At 39.1% G+C, this 23,499-nt stretch overlaps 1 protein-coding gene across 1 annotated transcript in view; it reads left to right on the top strand.

Annotated features, from left to right (window-relative positions):
• LOC134802480 (oxysterol-binding protein-related protein 8) overlaps positions 1–20,432 on the top strand; it is a 65,452-nt gene extending 45,020 nt beyond the window's left edge. Inside the window, exons 9-21 of the mRNA XM_063775159.1 lie at positions 7,905–8,050; positions 8,767–8,945; positions 9,837–10,017; positions 11,640–11,736; positions 12,011–12,150; positions 13,615–13,671; positions 13,846–13,971; positions 14,323–14,463; positions 15,922–16,085; positions 16,589–16,777; positions 17,487–17,644; positions 18,385–18,781; positions 19,987–20,432. Of these exons, the coding sequence (XP_063631229.1) occupies positions 7,905–8,050; positions 8,767–8,945; positions 9,837–10,017; positions 11,640–11,736; positions 12,011–12,150; positions 13,615–13,671; positions 13,846–13,971; positions 14,323–14,463; positions 15,922–16,085; positions 16,589–16,777; positions 17,487–17,644; positions 18,385–18,446 (1,640 nt within the window). The 3' untranslated portion in view covers positions 18,447–18,781; positions 19,987–20,432. The remainder of the gene's footprint in view (positions 1–7,904; positions 8,051–8,766; positions 8,946–9,836; positions 10,018–11,639; positions 11,737–12,010; positions 12,151–13,614; positions 13,672–13,845; positions 13,972–14,322; positions 14,464–15,921; positions 16,086–16,588; positions 16,778–17,486; positions 17,645–18,384; positions 18,782–19,986) is intronic.
• Positions 20,433–23,499: the final 3,067 nt, after the last annotated feature.

The raw sequence follows: 23,499 nt of genomic DNA, 5'->3' as shown, positions 1-23,499 counted from the left end.
ATCAGTGACAACCCTACAAAGTTATTTACATTTTAAATTGACACATGTCATATCATAGGATCTTCTTGCTATAATTCGTTTTTTTTAGCATTAGAAAAAAGGTAAACAATCTTGATGTGTCTTTTAATTGTAAAACACGTTTTAAAAATAAGTCACGGCAAATATATATCAATTATGAATCTAATACGATCATTTATATTCTTCTGCTTTCATAAATAATAGTTACTGATTTTTAAAAAGCTTTTTTCAATTAAAAGACATGTCAAGATCACTTATCTTCTTTCTAATGCTAAAGAAAACGAACTATAGTGTTGAAACATACAGATGTTTGCACTTATGTTTATAACAAACTATATCTCAAAAACGGTTAGAAATATTAACGTGATTATTAAGTGAAAAAGTACGTAGCCTAAACAATTCCCCGTTTGCATAAAAGTCCTTTTTTTCTGCTCTACCCGATATAAATTACTCAGAAAATATGTTTCTATTTAATATATTGCTCGTCAGATCCATCGGCTATATCATTAGCAATTTTATACTAATATTATACTGTTTTGGTATACTAGGTAATATACAAATGAAAATTGACATGTTTTCAACACCTTTAATTTAAGTTTTTGGTTAATATAGTCTAATTTCCGTGTGATCATCATGATATTTGCCCTTGATGAAAACATGTACAAATGCAATATAATACTACAATTTTGCTTTAGCCCCTTATGAACCATCGCCCTTTGTCCGCGACCCAGTCGAAATAGATCAAAGACAATTGTTGTCATTATCATTACAGCATGTTGTAATAATAGTAGACTCTTTACCATTAGTTAATTGGTGTGAGTCGGGTCAGACCTTGACTTGTGTAATTGTGGTCGGGAGCGTGTCTTAGCTTATAAGTCTTATAACCAACGTACTGTTAAGAGCTTCGAGCAACACGGAAGGGAGGCGGCATTCGCACTATTTCCCCTCTGCCGAGGTACAAGATTAGCGCGTCAATCTAATCTAGCGCGGCTAATAAAACTAGTTGCACTTGGATTTTTCACTAGACCGAGTCCAGACGCGCGCGTGAACACTGCTGCACAAAAATGCCTGTTTGCTCGGTTTTTTGTTATAAAAAGAGGTCGGGGACATCAAATTTACAAAAAGAAAGTGTTACATTTCACATGTAATATTTTTTTTACATATCATACGTTTAATTACATTTAAACACAATTATTATATTTTACTCTCATGTAATTGTTGGATTTATTGATTTTACCCGCCCAGTACAAATTGCGGATCGGTCGAGCGACAAATCCGACTTCTCATCTCTCAGAATACAATAACATTCTTCGGCGAAAATGTGTTAGTGTGCGTGTTGTGACACTCGTGACTCGTCCGTACACAAAAAGAGATCAAGGTTTGCAAGATTTGTCTTTGACGTGTGTAATTTTCTATGTATTTATGTCGTCATTACAGATTGGATTTTGTATGTAAGTGTGTGAGAAGTGCGACTGTGTGCACCTTTCCCCCCGCGAAAAATGGCAGAAAGATTTGTACGGTGAGATATCGCTTGGGCCCCTCCCTTCCGATGTGTCGGAAGCCGGTGTTGCTCGAAGGTTAAGAGAGAAAACACCATACATCATTAAATAAAGGATTTAATACATAAAACACGGAAAACAGGCGTAGCTTCAAGTAAATCACACTCCGACGCAGTAATGGCGGGCGATACTCGTCTGACAGTTCGGGCCGCGCCAATCGTAGTGTCACCATGACACCGACCGTAGGGCTGCGTTCGAGCAAACCACATAATCGGTTATCAGTACCAACTAGTCTGTATCTTTAGGTATTTAAAAAAGAGTAAACAAAATCTACCCTCAAATGGCTTCTTAAGTTGTTCTTAAGCCAGTTGAGAGTAAATGAAAAGAGGTAGATGAGAACATAGGTTAAAGTCAGGTCGTTCGGTGACAGATCCAGGTGGTTTTGTATTTGGTTGGTTATTCAATAAATGCCATAACTACCCGAAAATGTACAAATTATTTTTTACTTTTATTTAAGTACCTAAAGATACAGAGTATAGAATTAGACCATGAAAAGTCTGCAACGATTTTGATAGCATACGCAGTGCAAGTGTTATTTATGCGTCATAATTTCATAGAAGTTTGACGTTTTAAATAACACTTTCAAAATCGTTGCAGACTCATCTTGATCTAAAGAATAACTATAGATGTCTGAGTATAGTTAGTTTTTTTAGCATTAGATCTTGACGTGTCTTTTTATTGAAAAACACTTTTGAATTAAGTCACGGCAAATATGTCAACAATTATGAATTATATTCGATAATTTACATTATTTTGCTTTGATAAAAATAAACGATCTATAAAGATTCTGGTCTAATAAATCTATCGGTACAATTAAACAAGGATGTTTCCGCGAAAAGACCTGCAGTACCTACATTAATTTAATAAATAAACAATGCAACTCTAACCTAAATTCCTATCAAAACGCACGTGCAAACTGCACGTTGCAACGGCATTGAGATCAAATTACTAGCGACAGTTCTAAAACGCACTATGCATTTGTATTTTGCAGTCAGTTATGACAGTTTCGATTTGAGGCATGTCATGTCAACATAGCGTACCTAATGGGTATGATAACCTGGTGTTTTGTGTCAGGTGAAGAGCATTGGACTCGGGCTGACCAATATAAATAAATAAATAATAAATATAAAATAAATATTATATTATAGGACATAATTACCAAGATTTACAAAGCCTCACAGCCGTGCCGCCGCAATAGCCGGGATAACGCGAGAAATACTATATTTTTCTTTCCCTATCGCGGAATAGTGCTGTTCCGGACATTTGGGAGGCGTGCGCGAAGCCGAAGCCAACACGTAGACTCCCTTTTGACATTTTACAGAGATGCAATGGGTAGACAGAGCGGATGCTACCCTTGCCCGTGTCATGGGACGCACGTATTTAGTTACAGGCAGCAACCGCCAGGGCAGCCTTTTTTATCCTCCTAAGGCCCAAGGTCCTAACTATAGTACTTATTCAGTTCAATGAAATTTAAATCATATTCAATTGGAACAGAGTCGCATTTGTTTTGTTTCGTTCAATTTTCAAACAAAACCAAAATCAACTCTATTCCCTGCACTAAAGATTCAAATTTCAGTGGAAACTTCTGGATCTTTCATTAGGAGGATAAGCAAGCATATATCAACCATAGTTAATATCAGCTACTCGCAGCTACCCTTAGAGCATTTAATAACTGGAGTGGCAATTGAGAGCTCACCCCTCTGCCGAAAAACATGCACAATTGTGGAAACCTTTGTATGGACTGACATGGCTATTTGTACGTTACCTACAAATCATGTAGAAATAGCAATACATTTGACGTCCTCTCCCCCGCAAAAATCGTCAGACTGTTTCGTAAAGAAAATGACAGCGATGACATCTCCAGTTACTAAATGCTCTAAGCAGCTACCCTACCCTAGTTGGTCAGAGCCGAACGCCCGGCTAGCAAAGGTAACGCAGTCCCAATTTGACATCATTAGTGGCTACGCTATCATGTGATAAAGTGTGGGTTTCATTATGATTTATCTCCAGTTACTAAATGCTCTAAGCAGCTACCCTACCCTAGTTGGTCAGAGCCGAACGCCCGGCTAGCAAAGGTAACGCAGTCCCAATTTGACATCATTAGTGGCTACGCTATCATGTGATAAAGTGTGGGTTTCATTATGATTTATCTCCAGTTACTAAATGCTCTAAGCAGCTACCCTACCCTAGTTGGTCAGAGCCGAACGCCCGGCTAGCAAAGGTAACGCAGTCTCAATTTGACATCATTAGTGGCTACGCTATCATGTGATAAAGTGTGGGTTTCATTATGATTTATCTCCAGTTACTAAATGCTCTAAGCAGCTACCCTACCCTAGTTGGTCGGAGCCGAACGCCCGGCTAGCAAAGGTAACGCAGTCTCAATTTGACATCATTAGTGGCTACGCTATCATGAGATAAAGTGTGGGTTTCATTATGATTTATCTCCAGTTACTAAATGCTCTAAGCAGCTACCCTACCCTAGTTGGTCAGAGCCGAACGCCCGGCTAGTAAAGTTAACGCAGTCTCAATTTGACACCATTACTGGCTACGCTATCATGTGATAAAGTGTGGGTTTCATTATGATTTATCTCCAGTTACTAAATGCTCTAAGCAGCTACCCTACCCTAGTTGGTCGGAGCCGAACGCTCGGCTACCAAAGGTAACGCAGTCCCAATTTGACATCATTACTGGCTACGCTATCATGTGATAAAGTGTGGGTTTCATTATGATTTATCTCCAGTTACTAAATGCTCTAAGCAGCTACCCTACCCTAGTTGGTCGGAGCCGAACGCTCGGCTACCAAAGGTAACGCAGTCCCAATTTGACATCATTACTGGCTACGCTATCATGTGATAAAGTGTGGGTTGCATTGTGATTTATGACAATGATGGGCCTCTTGTCAATTACGGCGTTGTTATCAAATTAAAAAAAAACACCATAAATATGTTAGTAACAAACTACTCTCTCTGGGTCGATTTTTTAGGGTTACGTCTGTCCGTCCGCACGTCTGTCTGTCACCAGGCTGTATCTCATGAACCGTGATAGCTAGACAGTTGAAATTTTCACAGATGATGTATTTCTGTTGCCGGTATAACAACAAATACTAAAAAATCGGGCAAGTGCGAGTCGGACTCGCGCACGAAGGGTTCCGTACACTTAAATCTTTATTTTATTCTGTTATCAGTTTTTTTTGTTATAGCGGCAACAGAAATACATCATCTGTGAAAATTTCAACTGTTCGTGAGATACAGCCTGGTGACAGACGGATGGACGGACGGACGGACCGACGGACAGCGGAGTCTTAGTAATAGGGTCCCGTTTCACCCTTTGGGTACGGAACCCTAAAAACAGAATAAAATAAATACTTAAGTGGGGCTCCCATACAACAAACGAGATTTTGTTTGCCGTTTTTACCCTTTGGGTACGGAACCCTAAAAAATAACCCTATATGCTGTTTCTAACAAATTCTCTATCTGAGTCGATTTATATTTTGTAGCCGATTTTCTTTTGTTACATTTTGATTTTTTTGTGAATAGTATAATTTTACCGGGCGCACAGATTTTGTGAAAAGAAACGCACTTTCACAGTATGTCTGAAAAACCTTCCTCTGAGTTACTAAAACGTATGCTAATAACTGAACGGATTTTTTTTGGGGCAAGTTTTCATTTCCTAGTTATTTTTTTAACGATCCAACCACTTTTTGTCAAATAATATATGTAACAGTTAAATCCTATTTGACAGTGTTTTGACGCAATTATGTGTGCGTTGAATGACTTTATATTAAGTGCTCGATTAAATACTATCCAGTCGATATAATTATGTGCCTTGTGTTTTTTGACATTAAAGATATTGAAAATGCAAAATAAGTGACTCTTCTATGCGTTTGATTTAAACATGATCTGGCATTAAAGCTTTCAACGAGTATGAAAAACGGAAATCATCAGAAAAGTGGATCCTAGCATAATCTACAGTAATATCAGAAAATCGGATCCTAGAAAAAGCTACAGAATTATTAGAAAAGCGGATCCTAAGAAAAAACTACAAAATCAGCAGAAGGGCGGCTACTAGCAGAAACTAGAGAATCATCAGAAAAGAGGATCCTATGCAAAGCTACAGAAATATCAGAAAATCGGGTCCTAGAAAAAGCTACAAAAGCATTACAAAAGCGGATTCTAGCAAAAAACTATAGAATCACCAAAAAAGTGGACCCTGGCAAAAGCTACAGAATTTTCAGAAAAGTAGATCCTACAATAAGCTACAAAAGCGGATTCTAGCAAAATCTATAACATAAAAGAAGATCAAATCGTCAACCAATGTCATATACAAAATGGAGAACGGATTAGACGTACTTCTGAATGAAAGAATGAAGGATAAGGGCCGCAGAAGATCCAGCATATTCTCTCTTCTACGAGGCCAGAAGAAGCTCTCAAGGCAGTCCTCTGTGCCGGCTGTGTTTCCCATCAAGTATGACGATAGCATTTTAACGGAGTTGAGGAAAGATGGTAGTGCTGCTGTTCTGTCGAACTTTAGAAAACACAGTCTTGTGGAGGGCAGTGATGTGACTGATTTTATTAGGAATGGAGGTGAGTTGGCGTAAATATTAAAAAATCCAGTCATTGTGACAAATTGATCTAATCCTGTACTAAATTTAACGTGAATAGAAGACTTAACCTAAAATCATACGTAAAATAGAATAATAGAATAATAATTCAGCCTATATACGTCTCACTGCTGGGCACAGAGGGGCTACCGCGAAAACCGAAATTCGCAAATTGCGGGGATCTTACTCTTTTACTCCAATGAAGGCGTAATTAGAGTGACAGAGAAAAATGCCCGCAATTGACGATTTTCGGTATTGGCGGTAGCCGTAGGGCTCCTCTCAAGCGCGAGAGGGCTTGGACGTAAAATAATGATTCATTAAATATTAATTAAAATTTAAGGTGTATAACGGTGGCGTTTACTCACTATTTTCAAAACAAAAAATGTTTTTTCGATATTCTGAAATATTAGGTTTTATTGCAACAATAATTTTCCTTATGGATATTAAATACTAAAAGCCGATAACATGTTAACCTGGTAATAAACTGGTAGGCACATAATAAACACAGATACCTACCTACGGTATGGCCAAATTTATTCCCTTAAGGGATTTCTTTTTGGTCGTCAGTCAGTGGCTAATCAGTAAAGCATCTACATTTTTGCAAAAATTGGCGATGTGTCTTAGGTACATTAATATAATTATAGTGTTTATAAAACTCATGGAATCGTTTACACAAAATGTTCATAATTAAAATAACCTTCGTTGTGTTGAGTTTGATGCTAATTATGGTGTGGTCGTTGCTCAATCGTGTTTAGCATCTTTTACGAGAATAGAATTGCACAAACAATCATTAACACTAACTTTTCTTTAGGACGATTCGATTTAAAATAAGTTTTTGGCAAAAATTTCATTTTTGGTACAATAAGCTTTTATCGCTGACTGTACTTTTCTTATGACAGACAACTAATACTCATCGAGACAATTCTAAAAACCCCTAACACAATTAGGCTGCGTTGTTTCATCACAGAGTTCCTATGGCCACCTCCTGTCTCCATCATCAGATCAGCTCGATGGTACCATAATATTGCATTGTCATCCGAATTATACATGCATGCAAAATTTCAGCTCAATCGGAAACCGGGTAGTGGATCAAATTTAACTTGCAAGATTTGATTACAGACCGACAACGGGACAGGTGAAAGTAAATAAAAGCTTGTAAAAAAAACTAAAAGTTAACTTGCGGTATGTACAGTCACCACACGGGATGGTTATGCCATTTAGGGTTCTTGCTAAATTGGAAATTCTATAGCGTAAGTATTGAACAACCAATTTAGTTAGGAACTTAGGACCCTAAATGGCTTGACAATCACGGAGCGGGACTGTGAAATTAAATTGTTTGTGCAATAATAACAGTTGAAAATAGCAGTATGAGTATAAGCTAGAGTGTGTTGTTGATGTGACATTTCAAGATCTGATGGTTCCTTTTTTCTTCTGATGACGAGACAAAAAAATTATATACCTATATAATAATGGGCAAACTATGAACTTTGTCTTAGAATCAGAACTACATACTGATAATTTTGAGTACTTGGGTACTCTGAACAAAAATGGCAGAGAATTAATCGAAAAGTTTGTCCCAAAATCGCTCTATGCCTTCTAGGCGGCGGCCTGAATGAAAAACTTCCGTGATGTGCCCATAACACTACTGTACATTCTACCTTTTTATTCTGATATCTTTAGTATAGCTAGCCGTAGACCGTATCGCTACCTGCACCTATTCTCAACAGAGCTAGCGGGCGCGGCGTCCGACACGGACAGTGAGGCGTCGCGGACGATGCCGGAGCCGGAGCCGCGGCGCGGCGCGGCGCAGCGCAGCGCGGTGGAGCGCATCGAGGCGCTCTACGTAGAAGACCCGGACAGAGAAACGGGCGCGGTGAGTAGTCAAGCAAAATTACCGAACGATTTCGGACTTCTGGCCGAAGGGTGTGATATTTCGGCGGTTCCGTGGGAATCTGCCGAATCCTACACCAGAGCAGGTGACGCCGCAACAGAAAACTGCGTCACGAAAATGATTTTTAGCATTTAAGATTTTTATTATTGTCTTCTTCTTTGACCAACCCATGTTCCCAGTTTATCTGGGGTCGGGTCTCCCTGTACATTTGCGCCAGAGAACTCTATTCTGGGTTGAGTAGTAAGGTTGTCCTGGTCCATCTCTTTCTTAATGTTATTCCATTGGCCTGCCTCTTCCTCTGGCCGAATTTGGTATGTTGAGTACTTTCTTAATCACATAGTCGTTTTCGCGTCTTTGGATATGGCCATACCAACGTAAGCGACTTTCTTTCCCTTTTTCTACGATAGGAGCTACTCTGAAGGAACCTCTGATATGCTCGTTGCGGACTTTATCCAGGCGTGTCACACCGCCAGCCCATCTCAACATTTTTATTATTGTATAAATGTTAGTTTGTAAGGTATGTATCTATGGGCCTTAGTTGCATGACCACGACCAGTGAAACCTGTGTCGAAACGTCGGTAAATAAAGGTAATTGAATAAAATTCGCGTTAGACCCGTCTATAAATGTGAGTTAATATGTGTTCAAAACGCGAAAGTTTTAAATATTATATTCTTATTATTAGCTTGGATATTTACAGGCGGGCGAGCTGGTAGAAGAAGTGGCGGAAGAGAACAAGTCCCTCCTCTGGTTCCTGCTGAAGCAGGTGCGGCCAGGAATGGACCTCAGCAAAGTCGTGTTACCCACCTTCATCTTGGAGCCGCGGTCTTTCCTCGACAAGTTGTCCGACAACTATTACCACGCGGACATATTGGCACAGTAAGTTTCTTTATCAAAAATTACTTTTTGGTCTTAAATATGTATCAAGTTTAGTTTAGTGAGGTTACCCCATAACATGATGCCATATCCAAAAAATAAATTTACATAGGCGTGGTACGCTGTAGACTCTTGCTTGGGCAGAGAAGAAAAAGCGCAAGACCAGAATTGAATACGACATCGCATTCGTATTAGGTACTCATTATTATCTTAGAGGTTTTTCCCCGATAAGCTATCTGCTATCTATTACCGATATATGTAAATCTTGTGCCGTATTTATAAAATAATCTGATCTAAAGTTGTTTTGGGCTTTAAATACCAATTATCGATTTGTGGGATCACCCCCAGAACATAGTGCCATAGCGAACTATAATATTTTGACAACCGGTCTGGCCTAGTGGGTAGTGACCCTGCCTGCGAAGCCGATGGTCCTGGGTTCGAATCCCGGTAAGGGCATTTATTTGCGTGATCAACACAGATATTTGTTCCTGAGTCATGGGTGTTTTCTATCTATATAAGAATGTATTTATCTATTTAAGTATGTTTATATCGTCGCCTAGTACCCATAGTACAAGCTATGCTTAGTTTGGGGCTAGGTCGATCTGTGTAAGATGTCCCCAATATTTATTTATTTATTTATTTATATGCATGGTAGGCAATGGATTCTTTATCTGTCTGCCAATCATTACAATGCGGAGGTACTAAGTACAAACTTAGTAAACATTTGACACATTAAGGTCATTTTTATAAGAGAATCGTGAAATCATGATTACTATGAGTCTATGATGATTAAGTACTGTAATTTGAAAATGAGTTAATCCAATCTTAAATCCTAAACTGGTGGAGGGGCGTTCATAAGGATACTTTAACACTTATACATTTTTTCTCTTCCAGAGCTCAACACGTAGAAGACCCGTACACCCGGTTCAAGCTGGTCCTGCGCTGGTACCTATCTGGCTTGTACCGCAAGCCCAAAGGGCTTAAGAAGCCCTATAACCCTGTTCTAGGCGAGACTTTCAGATGCTGCTGGAAGCATCCAGACAGCAGGACCAACACATACTACGTGGCTGAACAGGTAACTTTCATTGAGCTTACTTAAGTTTCCTTTTCACTTCTCATGCTCGTAAAGTTGGTATTTAAATCGCGTGTAAACGGCATAAATTTGCTTATTATGCTCTAGAGCGTAAAGTAAAATCAATTACGACCCTTATTGACGACAATAAAGTCCTGTATCTGAGATGAGGAAAGCAACGTCGCCCAACTGCGATATCTGTGACTCTGTCGAGGATGTACAGCACTTCCTACATTTCGATCACATCTTAGATTTCTATAAAAAATGGTATGCTGGTAAACTACATGAAGCTGAACAACTTCCACCATATTTCCCAAAATGTCCCAGAAAGATTCTAAGAAACATTCCTTTTTTGTTACCACTAAGTGTGGAATGTGTTCGGACTCGAGACAAGAGGGCTCAACTATTTGAGGCTAGGGGCTATACAGTAACTGATATTGGGGTTATTCACTCGATATTGGCGGAACCCCGGTCTAAAACTGCGAAATACGTGTACAGTTTTGTTGATATTATAGTAAAGCGGTGGTGGCCGAGTGGATATGACGTCCGACTTTCAATCCGGAGGTCGCCGGTTCAAATCCTGGCTCGTATCAATGAGTTTTTCGGAACTTATGTACGAAATATCATTTGATATTCGGTGAAGGAAAACATCGTGAGGAAACCTGCATACATCCGCGAAGAAATTCAAAGGTGTATGTGAAGTCCCCAATCCGCATTGGGCCAGCGTGGGGACTATAGCCCAAGCCCTCTTGCGAGTGAGAGGAGGCCTGTGCCCAGCAGTGGGACGTACATATATATGCTGAATTATTATTTTATATTTATATATAGTAACGCTTACTGAAACTCTGTAATGTAGAGGCCCAACGGAGCCGACATGTTTCATTGATAAAGGCTTGTTCTAAATATGTAAGTTAAAAAAGTCCTGCATCTGCCATACAAACTGCCACCTGGAGCCCCGACCGGCCCGAGTGCGATTTTTCTTTAGTCTTGAATAAATACGGTAAAACAACCGTCAATATTTCTGTATATTTTCCTCGCAATCAAAGTGAAAAGCAGAGAATATAACTCGGGCATAATGCCCCATTTTATTCTCGATCTGTATCGGTCATCGCTTACGCTCGGACCGACAAAATGAAATGGGTCGCTTTATGGTCTAGTCTATATGGTCTTTCCGGAAACAGCACCTTAGCCTGGTCTAAACTAAATTTTCATTATTTTCCTGTTGCGAAGTATTTATTCATTAACATTTCTGTACCTTTTGCAAACGTGACAAATACGTACGTACTGATTTTCAGGGTTCCGTACCCAAAGGGTAAAAACGGGTGTTAGTACACTCCGCTGTCCGTCTGTCTGTCACCAGGCTGTATCTCATGAACCGTGATAGCTAGACAGTTGAAATTTTCACAGATGATGTATTTCTGTTGCCGCTATAACAAATACTAAAAACAGAATATAATAAATATTTAATTGGGGCTCCCATACAACAAACGTGATTCTTATTGGCGTTTTTTGGCGTAATGGTACGGAAGTTTCGTGCGCGAGTCCGACTCGCACTTAGCCGTTTTTTTAATTTCATATTATTATTTTTATCAATAAGTACTTTTAACATTAAGTAAATTTTTCAGGTGTCCCACCACCCGCCTGTGTCAGCTTTCTACGTGTCAAATAGAAAAGAAGGTTTCGTTATAGAGGGAAGTTTATTAGCAAGATCCAAATTTTATGGTGAGTGAAAATATTAACTAGTACTTTCAATTATGTGATTATAAACAAAACAACTGAGCAAAAGTAAACAAAAAATGCAAACTTTACCTTAACTACCTTAAAACTAATGAATATATAGTTGGTCAAGCAGATCTTGTCAGTAGAAAAAGGCGGCAAATTTGAAAAATGTAGGCGCGAAGGGATATCGTCTCATAGAAAATTTGAATTTCGCGCCTTTTTCTACTGACAAGATTTGCTTGACAATCTATAATGATGCTTATTATGTATATTTCAGGTAACTCGACGTCGGCCATCTTGGAGGGATGCGCGAGAGTGCACCTGCTCACTTGGGGGGAGAGCTACGTCACCACGGCGCCCTACGCGCACTGCAAGGGCATCGTCATAGGAACACTCAGCATGGAGCTGGGGGGGAAGGTTACACTTTTTATCTATCTAAAGATTCTAAAGTATTTAATTTGTTTTTATTTCAAGTAGAAACACTACTATATAAATTATAAACTGAAATAAATGTCATATACTAAGATGTTACATTATATACTTACAAATACTTACCGAATCGAGGCCGGATAAGTACAGCATAGGACGGCCCTTGATCCAAGGGTTCCCTGCTCTCCAGAGACTTATCCGGCCTCGATTCGGTAATTTCGGTAAGTATTTGTAAGTATATAATGTAACATCTCTTCCAAATTCAAATCCACCTTTTACAACTCCTATTTCTTATCTTTCTATTTTTTATACGTTACATGCCATTCGGCCACCGGGCCACAGCGGCATAGGTCGAATTTTTCCAAGTATATACACTTCTTACTGAAGGCTTATGTTAGGCTTATGTTTATTTATGATTCAAATATATATTACTTACACACTAAACCCATTCGTAAACTTTACGGGCCAGATTTTGTTAAATTATGTTTTATCCCTTTCTTACAAATACATAACTAAAAATGACAGATAAAGACAAACGATTCATACCTGATTCAGGCCAGTAACGCGTTTATGAATAACGCCGTAAGAATATTGCAGGCCATTGACATACATGAGGAACAGTAATGGCCCAAAACTAGATCCTTGAGGTACACCCTTCTCTTCACCGTTAACATTGAAGAAATGACTCCATTTATTTCTTAACTTTGGTTTATGTCTCCTAATATGATTTTAAGATCTAAGATAAATACTCGAGGCCATTAATGTGATTAAAATACCTTTACCTACTTATTAGAGTATGGATTACACATTCAAAAGCTTTCGAAAGATCATGAATGACAAAAAGTGATTAATCATTGTCATAGTACATTTTCTGTGGGACCAATATTGCAATATGAAAATCGCGATAATATCGCTATCCTATAGGTTTCGGCTGCTCAGAACTGTGGTCCTAGAAAAGTTGTTTAATATATTATTAGACCACAATCATCACCTGTCATTATGCATGTCCCGATGATGATGACAGGTTCTCGAGCTACGCCTGGTATTTAAAAAGGCGTTTTTACTTAAAACTATCCCTATGTTGCCATTTTACAAGCTTTTATTTAGTTTCACCTGTCCCGTTGTCTGTCTGTCGGTCGGTCTGTAATCAAATCTCAAATTAAATTTGATCCACTTCCCGGTTTCCGATTGAGCTGAAATTTTGCATGCATGTATAAATCGGATGACAATGCAATATTATGGTACCGTCGAGCTGATCTGATGATGGAGACAGGAGGAGTCCATAGGAACTCTGTGATGAAACAACGCAACCTAATTGTGTTAGGGGTTTTTAGAATTGTCACGATGAGTATTAGTTGTCTGTCGTAAGAAAAGTACAGTCAGCGATAAAAGCTTGTACCAAAAATTAAATTTTTGCCAAAAACTTATTTTCATTATTTTGTGTAATTTCAGGTGCATGTCATGTGCGAGAGCACCGGCTATAGTGCAGACATCGAATTTAAATTAAGGGTAAGTATCAAGTAAACGTCATAATTTCATACAAGTTTGAAGTTTGAAATAACACTTGCACAGTCTATACTATCAAAATCGCTGCCAACTTAGCTTGGTCTGACTCTAGCAATTAATTGGTTTTTGAATAATTAAAATCGCCATTTAATACATTAAACTACTTTTTTATTCCAGTCATTCCTGGGCGGTTCGGAGCAGACGAACCTAATATCGGGTCGCATCAAAAAGGGGAAAGACACAGTTGCGACGGTCGAGGGCTACTGGGACGGCAGGATCGACATCCGGGACAAGAGGAACGGGGTGAGAATATTAACTAATTAAATATAAATATTATAGGACGTTTTTACACAAATTTACTAAGCCGCACGGTAAGCTCAAGAAGGCTTGTGTTGTGGGTACTCAGACAACGATATATATAATATATAAATACATAGAAATCAACCACATGACTCAGGAACAAATATCTGTGTCATCACACAAATAAATGCCATTACCGGGATTCGAACCTAGGACCATCGGCTTCATAGGCAGGGTCACTACCCACTAGGCCAGACCGGTCGTCGATATGAAGCTTTAATTGAAACATTATAACGAGTCCAAAAAGTACTTCAGTAGTCCATCCGCGTATTTTATAAGCCCATATCATTACAGGAGGAAGCGACCCTTCTCGACGTGGCCGTCCTGAAGGAACAGCGGCTGACCCGGTACCTCATGAAGTTAGAAAACCAGCAGGAGTTCGAGTCCCAGCGGCTCTGGCTACAAGTCTCCGAGGCCATACACAACGAGGACCAGGTACTTACTCAACCAACGGAGTAGCGGCTGACGTGTACATGAAGCTAGGAAACCAGCAGGAGTTCGAGTCCCAGCGGCTCTGGCTACAAGTCTCCGAGGCCATACACAACGAGGACCAGGTACTTACTCAACCAACGGAGTAGCGGCTGACGTGTACATGAAGCTAGGAAACCAGCAGGAGTTCGAGTCCCAGCGGCTCTGGCTGCGAGTCTCCGAGGCCATACACAACGAGGACCAGGTACTTACTCAACCAACGGAGTAGCGGCTGACGTGTACATGAAGCTAGGAAACCAGCAGGAGTTCGAGTCCCAGCGGCTCTGGCTGCGAGTCTCCGAGGCCATACACAACGAGGACCAGGTACTTACTCAACCAACGGAGTAGCGGCTGACGTGTACATGAAGCTAGGAAACCAGCAGGAGTTCGAGGACCAGGTACTTACACAACCAACGGAGCGGCAGCTGACGTGTACATGAAGCTAGGAAACCAGCAGGAGTTCGAGTCCCAGCGGCTCTAGCTGTCTCCGAGGCCATCCACAGCGAGGATCAGGCGGCCTAGCCAAGGTGACAATCGCTATCGCTTCGCCATCGAATCGCTTTGTGTCTCTATCATTCTTCCATATTAGTGTGACAGTGACAGTTGCGTTTCGTTTCGGGCATGTTGTCTACGGGGCCAGGTTATTACTAGTGGCGGTTATTCTTACATGTCATCGCAAGCCATTGACATACGAAAGAAACAAGAACAAGCCAGGATTAGTTCCTTGAGGTACACCCATCCACAAAAAATGTATATTAATACGTTAATAAATGGTCTAAATCAAACTGGCAACTGTCAAGCCTCTGCCAGCCTTAAAACAATACATAAGTGAAACATTTTGTTCGTACTAAGGGGGTCGCGTCAAGCATTAGGTATTAAGCTAACAGAAGAAGATGAAGAGGTACCCGACAGACAGACACACTTTCGCATTTATATTATAAGTACTAGCTTTTGCCCGCGACTTCGTCAGTGTGGAATTATTAATTTAGGTAGGTAGCTATTATTTTATTCAATCTGCGTTTTGTTGATTCCCCATACAAACTTCAACCCCCCTTTTCACCCCCTTAAAGGGTGATTTCTTGAATGAAAACTACCCTTTGTCCTTCCCCGGGACTCAAACTATCTCTATACCTCAACTAAATCGTGCACCAGCGCCGGTGCTACACGCGCGGGCGGGACAGTTCCTATTGACAAAGTTTGTTGTGCAGTTGTTGTTAAGTCGCCATACAAAATTCCACCCCTTTAAGGGATGATTTCTAGGATAAAAACGATCCTATGTCCTTCCTCGGGACTCAAACAATCTCTATCTAAATCGGTTCAGCGGTTTAAGCGTGAAGAGGTATCAGACAGACTTCCTTTTATAATATTAGTATGGATGTATATTTGTATTAATTAGTATTAAGTAATAATTATACTTGTATCCAGGTGGCAGCAACAGAACAGAAGACAATAATAGAGGAGGCGCAGCGGGCGCGGACGCGCGCCACCATCGCGCCGTGGGTTCCGCGCTTCTTCCACAAGGAGAACCACGTCATCTGTCCCGACGGGGTCCAGGACCAGGGCTGGCGGTACAACCACTCCAACACGAGGTGAATAACTAGTCTAACTACCCTCCTTAACATATTCATTACCAGCGACCCGCTAGGCGGGTTCTCCGTTCTGTGAAGTGTGCAGAGAGTGATGACTTTACGGTAAGAAATAATGATATGGCTTTAAATGGATATATTCTGGTATTTAGCTCCCGATTCCATAAATAACGATACCTTTACGTAAATTGTAAATTGAAGGTACCCTCAAGAAATACTATAGAAGATTATACTTATTCATGTTTTGTTGTGGAATATACAGTGTTTAACAGGGGTGAAAGGCATCATTTCAGGCACCATAACAATCTACTATTTTAACCCCATTGTTTTTATTTCACATAATTGGGTTATTCCTCATAATTTACCCAAACGGAGCGGCAGCTGACATCCACAAGGTTCATAATACATCACTCAACTACTTTACCCCGCAAAAAAACTTGGTCATTAAATTGTATACATCGCTTGCGTTCCGTAACATTTAATAATAATCTAATTTCCTTCCTCAGCCCCTGGCAACCGTCCGAAGTATTTGAATACGAGGAAGACTTCGTAATCACCTCAGCGGTTGGCAGCACGAGCTCGATGCGACCCGAGCGGCTCGAGCGGCACGAGCGACTCGAGCGGCACTCACTCGAGCGACGCGAGCGATCCGACTCGGACTCGCGACAGGAGCTCGCTACGAGATCCAAGCATGCGTAAGTTTTTTTTATACTACGTCGGTGGCTAACGAGCATACTGCCCGCCTGATGGTAAGCAGTCACTGTATAGTTAGTTTTTTAGGGTTCCGTACCCAAAGGGTAAAAACGGGACCCTATTACTAAGACTCCGCTGTCCGTCCGTCCGTCCGTCCATCCGTCCGTCCGTCCGTCTGTCACCAGGCTGTATCTCATGAACCGTGATAGCTAGGCAGTTGAAATTTTCACAGATGATGTATTTCTGTTGCCGCTATAACAACAAATACTAAAAAGTACGGAACCCTCGGTGGGCGAGTCCGACTCGCACTTGTCCGGTTTTTTAGTATTAGAAAACGACTACGCGATCTTGACGTGCCTTAACTGAAAAACTTAAAAATCAGTAACTATTACTTATGAAAGCAAAAGAATGTAAATAATCGTATATGATTCATAATTGTTACATATTTGCCGTGACTTATTTTTCAATATTGTTTTTTAATAAAAACGCACATCAAGATTGTTTACCCTTTTTCAAAAAAATAACGAACTATAGCAAATATTTAATTTGATTTCTACTACGTCGCACAACCGACGCCCTTAACCCCTTACTGCATATAATAAAAAAATATTTGTTGAAATTTGAACTTTAATAGCTGTCAATAGAGTTAAATATCATATCCGCCATATATGGCTTCGTATCAAAAAATCATCTAACCTACCCTCTTTCCAGACGAACGCTAAAGCAGCACCTCAACTCCCTCGACACAACCCTCCGAGAGCAGGGCGTCACGCTGGAGCGCCTCACTCGCGCCGTAGAGCAACTCGACCGGCGACCGCAGACCACCAGCAGGATGCCCAGCACCGGGTACAGCTGGGACCTGTTCTCAGGTCAGTTCTAGTGACTTTAAATTCATTACTATAAATAATAATAATAATTCAGCCTATATACGTCCCACTGCTGGGCACAGGCCTCCTCTCATGCGCGAGAGGGCTTGGGCTATAGTCCCCACGCTAGCCCAATGCGGATTGGGGATTGCGGATGCGGATTGGAAATTCATTACTATTAGAACAAATTAAATTATTTTCAGAAAATAATTTAATTTGTTTTTATTTCAAGTAGAAACACTACTATATAAATTATAAACTGAAATAAATGTCATATACTAAGAAAAAGTGACCAAGGCCTCCAGTGCCCCAGGCCGGGTTTCAGTTTAAATTCATTGTTAAAGAAACTTATAATATATGTAATAATTAAACTCTACTTGACTGCATGTTATTATATTATTGATTTAGTATTGTATACCTAGATTTGACATTGTAATAAAGATTTTTTTTTTAGCTTTAAGGGGCTATTCATAAATTACGTCATTTCAAATTAGGGGGGGGGGTCTGGACATCGGATGACGGTAGCATGAAGTAGGAGGAAATGGGGTCATTTGAAGCATGATTTTTGGATGATTATAGGGGGGGGGGTCAAAAATCGTCAAAAATCGATGACGTAATTTATGGACAGCCCCTAAGTTTGCATGCCATATTTGGCTAAACATGTGATACTAAATTAATTTACTTTTGACATCTGCATGCATTTACCATGTTTAAGCGAATAAATATTTCTATTTCTATTTCAGGGTTCGTGATAGCCATGGTACTGCAGGCGGTACTTAACTGGATGTTTTATAACAAAGACTGAAACTGCTCTGAAATTTTCTGTGGACACAGATGGTGATACCAGGGTGAATTAACTTCTTCTTGTCACTAGTTGCCATGGTTACGGTCTCCTGGGTCACTCTTAAAATGCTAGTTTTTTCGTATTTAAATGAACCAAACATGATTTTTTTTGTAGTTATAAGGCCTTTCCATAATGGGACATCTACTAAGCACGTTTGTAGAACATGGTACAGCAGGTCGCCTAAGAAACTATGCTACTATTGTCTCCTGGCTGATGGGACAGAATAAGAACAAGAAATAGTTGATCGACCCACCAATAATTGGTGTTGATTCGTTTTTAGGTAGGTGTAGACCAGGGTTGGGCAAAATACTGGCTTCCACGTATTTCAAATACAAATTACAAATAACATTTTTAAAAGTATTTGAAATACCAAATACAAATTACTTTGGTGACGGGTATTTGAAATACAAAATACAAATTACACTGTTTAAAATAATGTATTTCAAATACAAAATACAAAATACCTTTCAATTTTTTTGTTTAATCATTTAGTTTTTTTTAACGAATATCCTTTCCTAAAAACTTATAGGGTCATTGCGCTAGTTTTCGTCCACTTGACGAAATTTGAATATAAACCTACATTGCTGCACAAATTTGGACTGATTTCAATCCTTAATGTCGAAACAATATATATATATCTGTCTACATATCAAAATTATGGACCAGACCAGGACTGGTCCATAAATTCAAAGTCGCTCAGCGAGCTATGGAAAGGGCTATGCTCGGAGTCTCTCTGAGGGATCGTATTCGAAATGAAGTTATCCGTCAGAGAACTAAAGTCGTCGACATAGCCCACCGGATTAGCAAGCTGAAGTGGCAGTAGGCCGGTCATATTAGCCGTAGAACCGATAACCGTTGGGGTAGACGAGTTCTCGAGTGGAGACCGCGCATCGGCAAACGTACCTAGCGTAGGACGCCCTAAGACTAGATGGAGCGATGACCTTCGCAAGGCGGCTGGCAAGAGCTGGTTCAGAGTTGCCGCAAATCGTGCTCAATGGCATGCAATAGGAGAGGCCTATGTCCAGCAGTGGACGAGACCAGGCTGATGATGATGATGATGATGATATTAAAATTATATTTCGCAAGTAGTAAATTAAAAATGAAATATATTATTTGCTAATCCGTCAAGTAGTCTAAAACTAGAGCATGGACGGAAACTACTGCAATGACCCTATACCCTGGCTGTTGACAAAAAGTTCCGCGCAGAATAGCTCGCGCATTGTATTTGCCCTCGTACAAGTCGTACATTATATTTAAATAAACGTTCCATTTTAGGATTATAGAATTTAATTAAATGTATTTTGTAGAAATGTATTTTGATGCTTGAAGTATTTGAAATACAAAATACAAAATACATGTGAGTGCAGTATTTGAAATACCAAATACAAAATACTTTTCCAGGTAGTATTTGAAATACAAATACAAAATACAAAAATGTATTTCAAATACGTATTTCAAATACATGTAATTGAAATACTGCCCAACCCTGGTGTAGACTGAGGTAAGTCTGCAACGATTTTCATAGCACACGCATTGCAAGTGTTATTTATATAGTTGTTTAAGCAAATCTTGTCAATAGAAGAAGGCGGCAAATATAAAAAAACGTAGGCGCGAAGAGTACCATAGAAAATTTGAATTTCGCCCCTTTTTCTACTGACAAGATTTGCTTGAAGTATATGTCATAATTTCATAGAAGTGTGACGTTTAAAATGACACTTGCACGGCGTGTGCTATCAAAATCGTTGCAAACTTACCTCGGTCTGACTCTAAACAATCTTGAAGTGTCTTTTTCTAGAAAAACGCTTCAAAAATTTAGTTATGAAACAAAGAGAATAAGTGATCATATAATATATGCTATATAATTGGTACATGTTTGCTGTGACTTATTTTTCAAAAGTGTTTTTCAATAAAAAGATACGTTAAGATTGTTTACTTTTTTTTCTAATGCTACAAAAACGAAGTATAGTGAGTTTTGTGTATATTTGACCACTGAAAGGACCCATATAACCATTCCAGTCGCAGAATCACAAAGTGGTAACTAAATGTCAGATGTGTCGTAACAGAGTCCACACAATGTGTCTAGAATTGTTTCGAAACAAAGTGTCGTCGCCGTGTCTACACTTTTCCGTAACAAGGTGTCGACACATTTGTGTGCACTTTGCGTGCGGTTTGCGACTAAATCTGACAGCAAATTTGTGACAGCAAATGTCAATATAAAATACCTCTTGAAAACCAAGGTTTGTCAAACTACTATTAGTGTCTCGTGTGCTCGTAATTCTAGTAAGTCATCATGGGCAATGCAAATAATAATAATCGACCGAAACCATATAAACACCCAACACCCGTCAACCTTTTACAGAAAAGTTTTTAAAGAAATTCAATAAGCTACTTAGGTCAGGCAACGAATGCTCCAAAAGTTGTAGAGGGAAATGCTCGGAACACAATTTTTGACTCCGTAACTCGGTTTGACAAGTTAGGAGGTGAACATATCGAAAGTCCCCGGCCGTAGCCCTTGAGCGGGGGGGAGAGAGGGGGCTTTGAAGGTCCCATTTTCCCGTTTTTCGATTATATCTCGGAAACTATGCATCTCAGCGACATGGCCACTTATACAAAATGAAAGTTAATTTAATTTGTTACAAGTTTATTCAATTAATATTTTCGATATGTTGAATAGTTTTTGAGATATCCGCTCTTAAAAGTTTATTTAGGGCTCTCAATTTTATCTTGATATATCTATATCAGTGAAGGTGCTAGGCCGTGTTTGGTATCGTTTTCGTATAAATCTGGGGTGCTGAATCCATTTAAGATATCACATTGACACCATTCCACAAAATAAAAATAAATCTTTTTAGGGTTCCGTACCTCAAAAGGAAAGAACGGAACCCTTATAGGATCACTCGTGCGTCTGTATGTATGTCCGTCTGAATACACAAAATAGTTCTTTACCTATAGATGACAGGAAAACCTATTAGAAATGTGCAGTTAAGCGCGAGTCGGACTTAATGTACGGAACCCTTAATACGCGAGTCCGACTCGCACTTGGCCGGTTTTTTTGAAACTCTTCTTGACGCTTAACCGCTGAACCGATTTCGTTGAAATTTGGTATAGAAATAGTTTGCGTCCCGGAACAGGACATAGCATAGATCTTATAACCAAAATCATCTTTTGAAGGTGTGAAAAGTGGCGTGGAAATTTGTACGGGAAATCAATAACCGCTGAACCGATTTATATGAAATTTGGGATGGTCTACATCTTTGATTTAGTTAAAAATGATGAAAAAACATGACTTCAAACCTAAACTTAAACAGTATTAACTTCAAGAAGTCAATTCTGAATTCCCCCCTACACCTCATTTCACACCTTTAAAGGATGATTTTTGAGATAACTTATTATATCCTGTCTCGGGACTCAAAATATATGTGTACCAAATTTAAATTAAAACTGTTCAGCAGTTTAAGCGTGAAGAGGAGTTTAAAAGAAAGTATTTTAATAAGTTTATATGTTTTTACTTCGGAATGGTGTCAATGTGATACCTTAACTAAATTTGGTACTGCGAATTTATACGAAAACGATACCAAACATGGCCTCGTAGCTTTACTGTTGTAGAAGTCAAAATAAAATTGAGAGCCCTAAATTCTTATTACTTGGCCAAACTTGTGTAGAAGGAAAAGGTAAAATAAAAGTCTTCGGCAGGAATATAAGACACAAATATATTTTTTTTTGCGTTACTATTTCATTCATTAAATATAAACATACCTTGATTATACTATTCTAGTGAGATCCTCATAGATAAACAAAAACATTTACTTAAAAAATTACAAGGTCGAAATGTCACGGAACTTGTGAGAGTAATATGTGAAAAATAAAAACTTTTAAGACAAAAAAAATCTGGACACAATTTAAGAATCACCCAATTGCGTCGAGGAATCATCTGTATTTTTGCTTGTTTCATTACCTCCTCGCTTCTTTTTTGTCCTTTGTATTCTGTAGCAATTTGTTAAATCTGAAAATAAAGATAACTTGCGTCGTCACGGATGTCGATTTATAGGTTTTAGGGAGTGCAGAATTCGAAAACGATGATCATTTTATAATCCAAGATGGCGGCTACGTATTTTGTCATAAAAGTGGAATCCAAAATAGTCATCATTTTCGAAATCTTCGCCCCCTAAAACCTATAAAACGATATCCATGACGACTTTATGACAAAGTGCATTGCCGCCATTATGAAATTGAAAATGTTATCATTTTCGAAATCTGCGCCCCCTAAAACCTATAAAACGACATCCACGACGACTTTTATGACATAGTGCATGGCCGCCATCTTGGAATCCAAAATAGTCATCATTTTCGAAATCTGCGCCCCCTAAAACCTATAAAACGATATCCATGACGACTTTTATGACATAGTGCATTGCCGCCATTTTTAAATTGAAAATGTTATCATTTTCGAAATCTGCGCCCCCAAAACCTATAAAACGACACCCATGACGACTTTTATGACATAGTGCATGGCCGCCATTTTGGATTCCAAAATGGTCATCATTTTCGAAAGCGGGGCCCCCTAAAACCTATAAAACGACATACATGACGACTTTTATGACATAGTGCATGGCCGCCATCTTGGAATCCAAAGTGGTCATCATTTTCGAAATCTGCGCCGGGTGTGTAATGTTTAATATAATTATAAAAAAACTATCATACATTTGTTATAACGCCATTTGATATATTATTTTATGTTATAATGTAATTTTTATTATACGTTTCCTTTATTATATAGTGATTTCATCTAAACTGTCATTGATATAATGCCTAATGTAATATAATTTTCAAATAGTATATAGACATGTTTTATAACGACATTTGTTATATTATATTTTTGTATAACGTAATACTTCATACAATTTTATCAAGTATAAATACATATATCGTATAACATTTTTTGTCATATTTCATTTACTGATACCGTAAAGTTTTACATACTTTTTATAACTAGTACGCAGGCCTACTGCTTTTG

Source organism: Cydia splendana, chromosome 24, assembly GCF_910591565.1.
Source record: "Cydia splendana chromosome 24, ilCydSple1.2, whole genome shotgun sequence".
In the NCBI taxonomy this organism is placed as follows: domain Eukaryota; kingdom Metazoa; phylum Arthropoda; class Insecta; order Lepidoptera; family Tortricidae; genus Cydia; species Cydia splendana.
The sequence above is the reverse complement of the archived record's forward strand: the minus strand, read 5'-3'. Positions and strand labels throughout refer to the sequence as shown.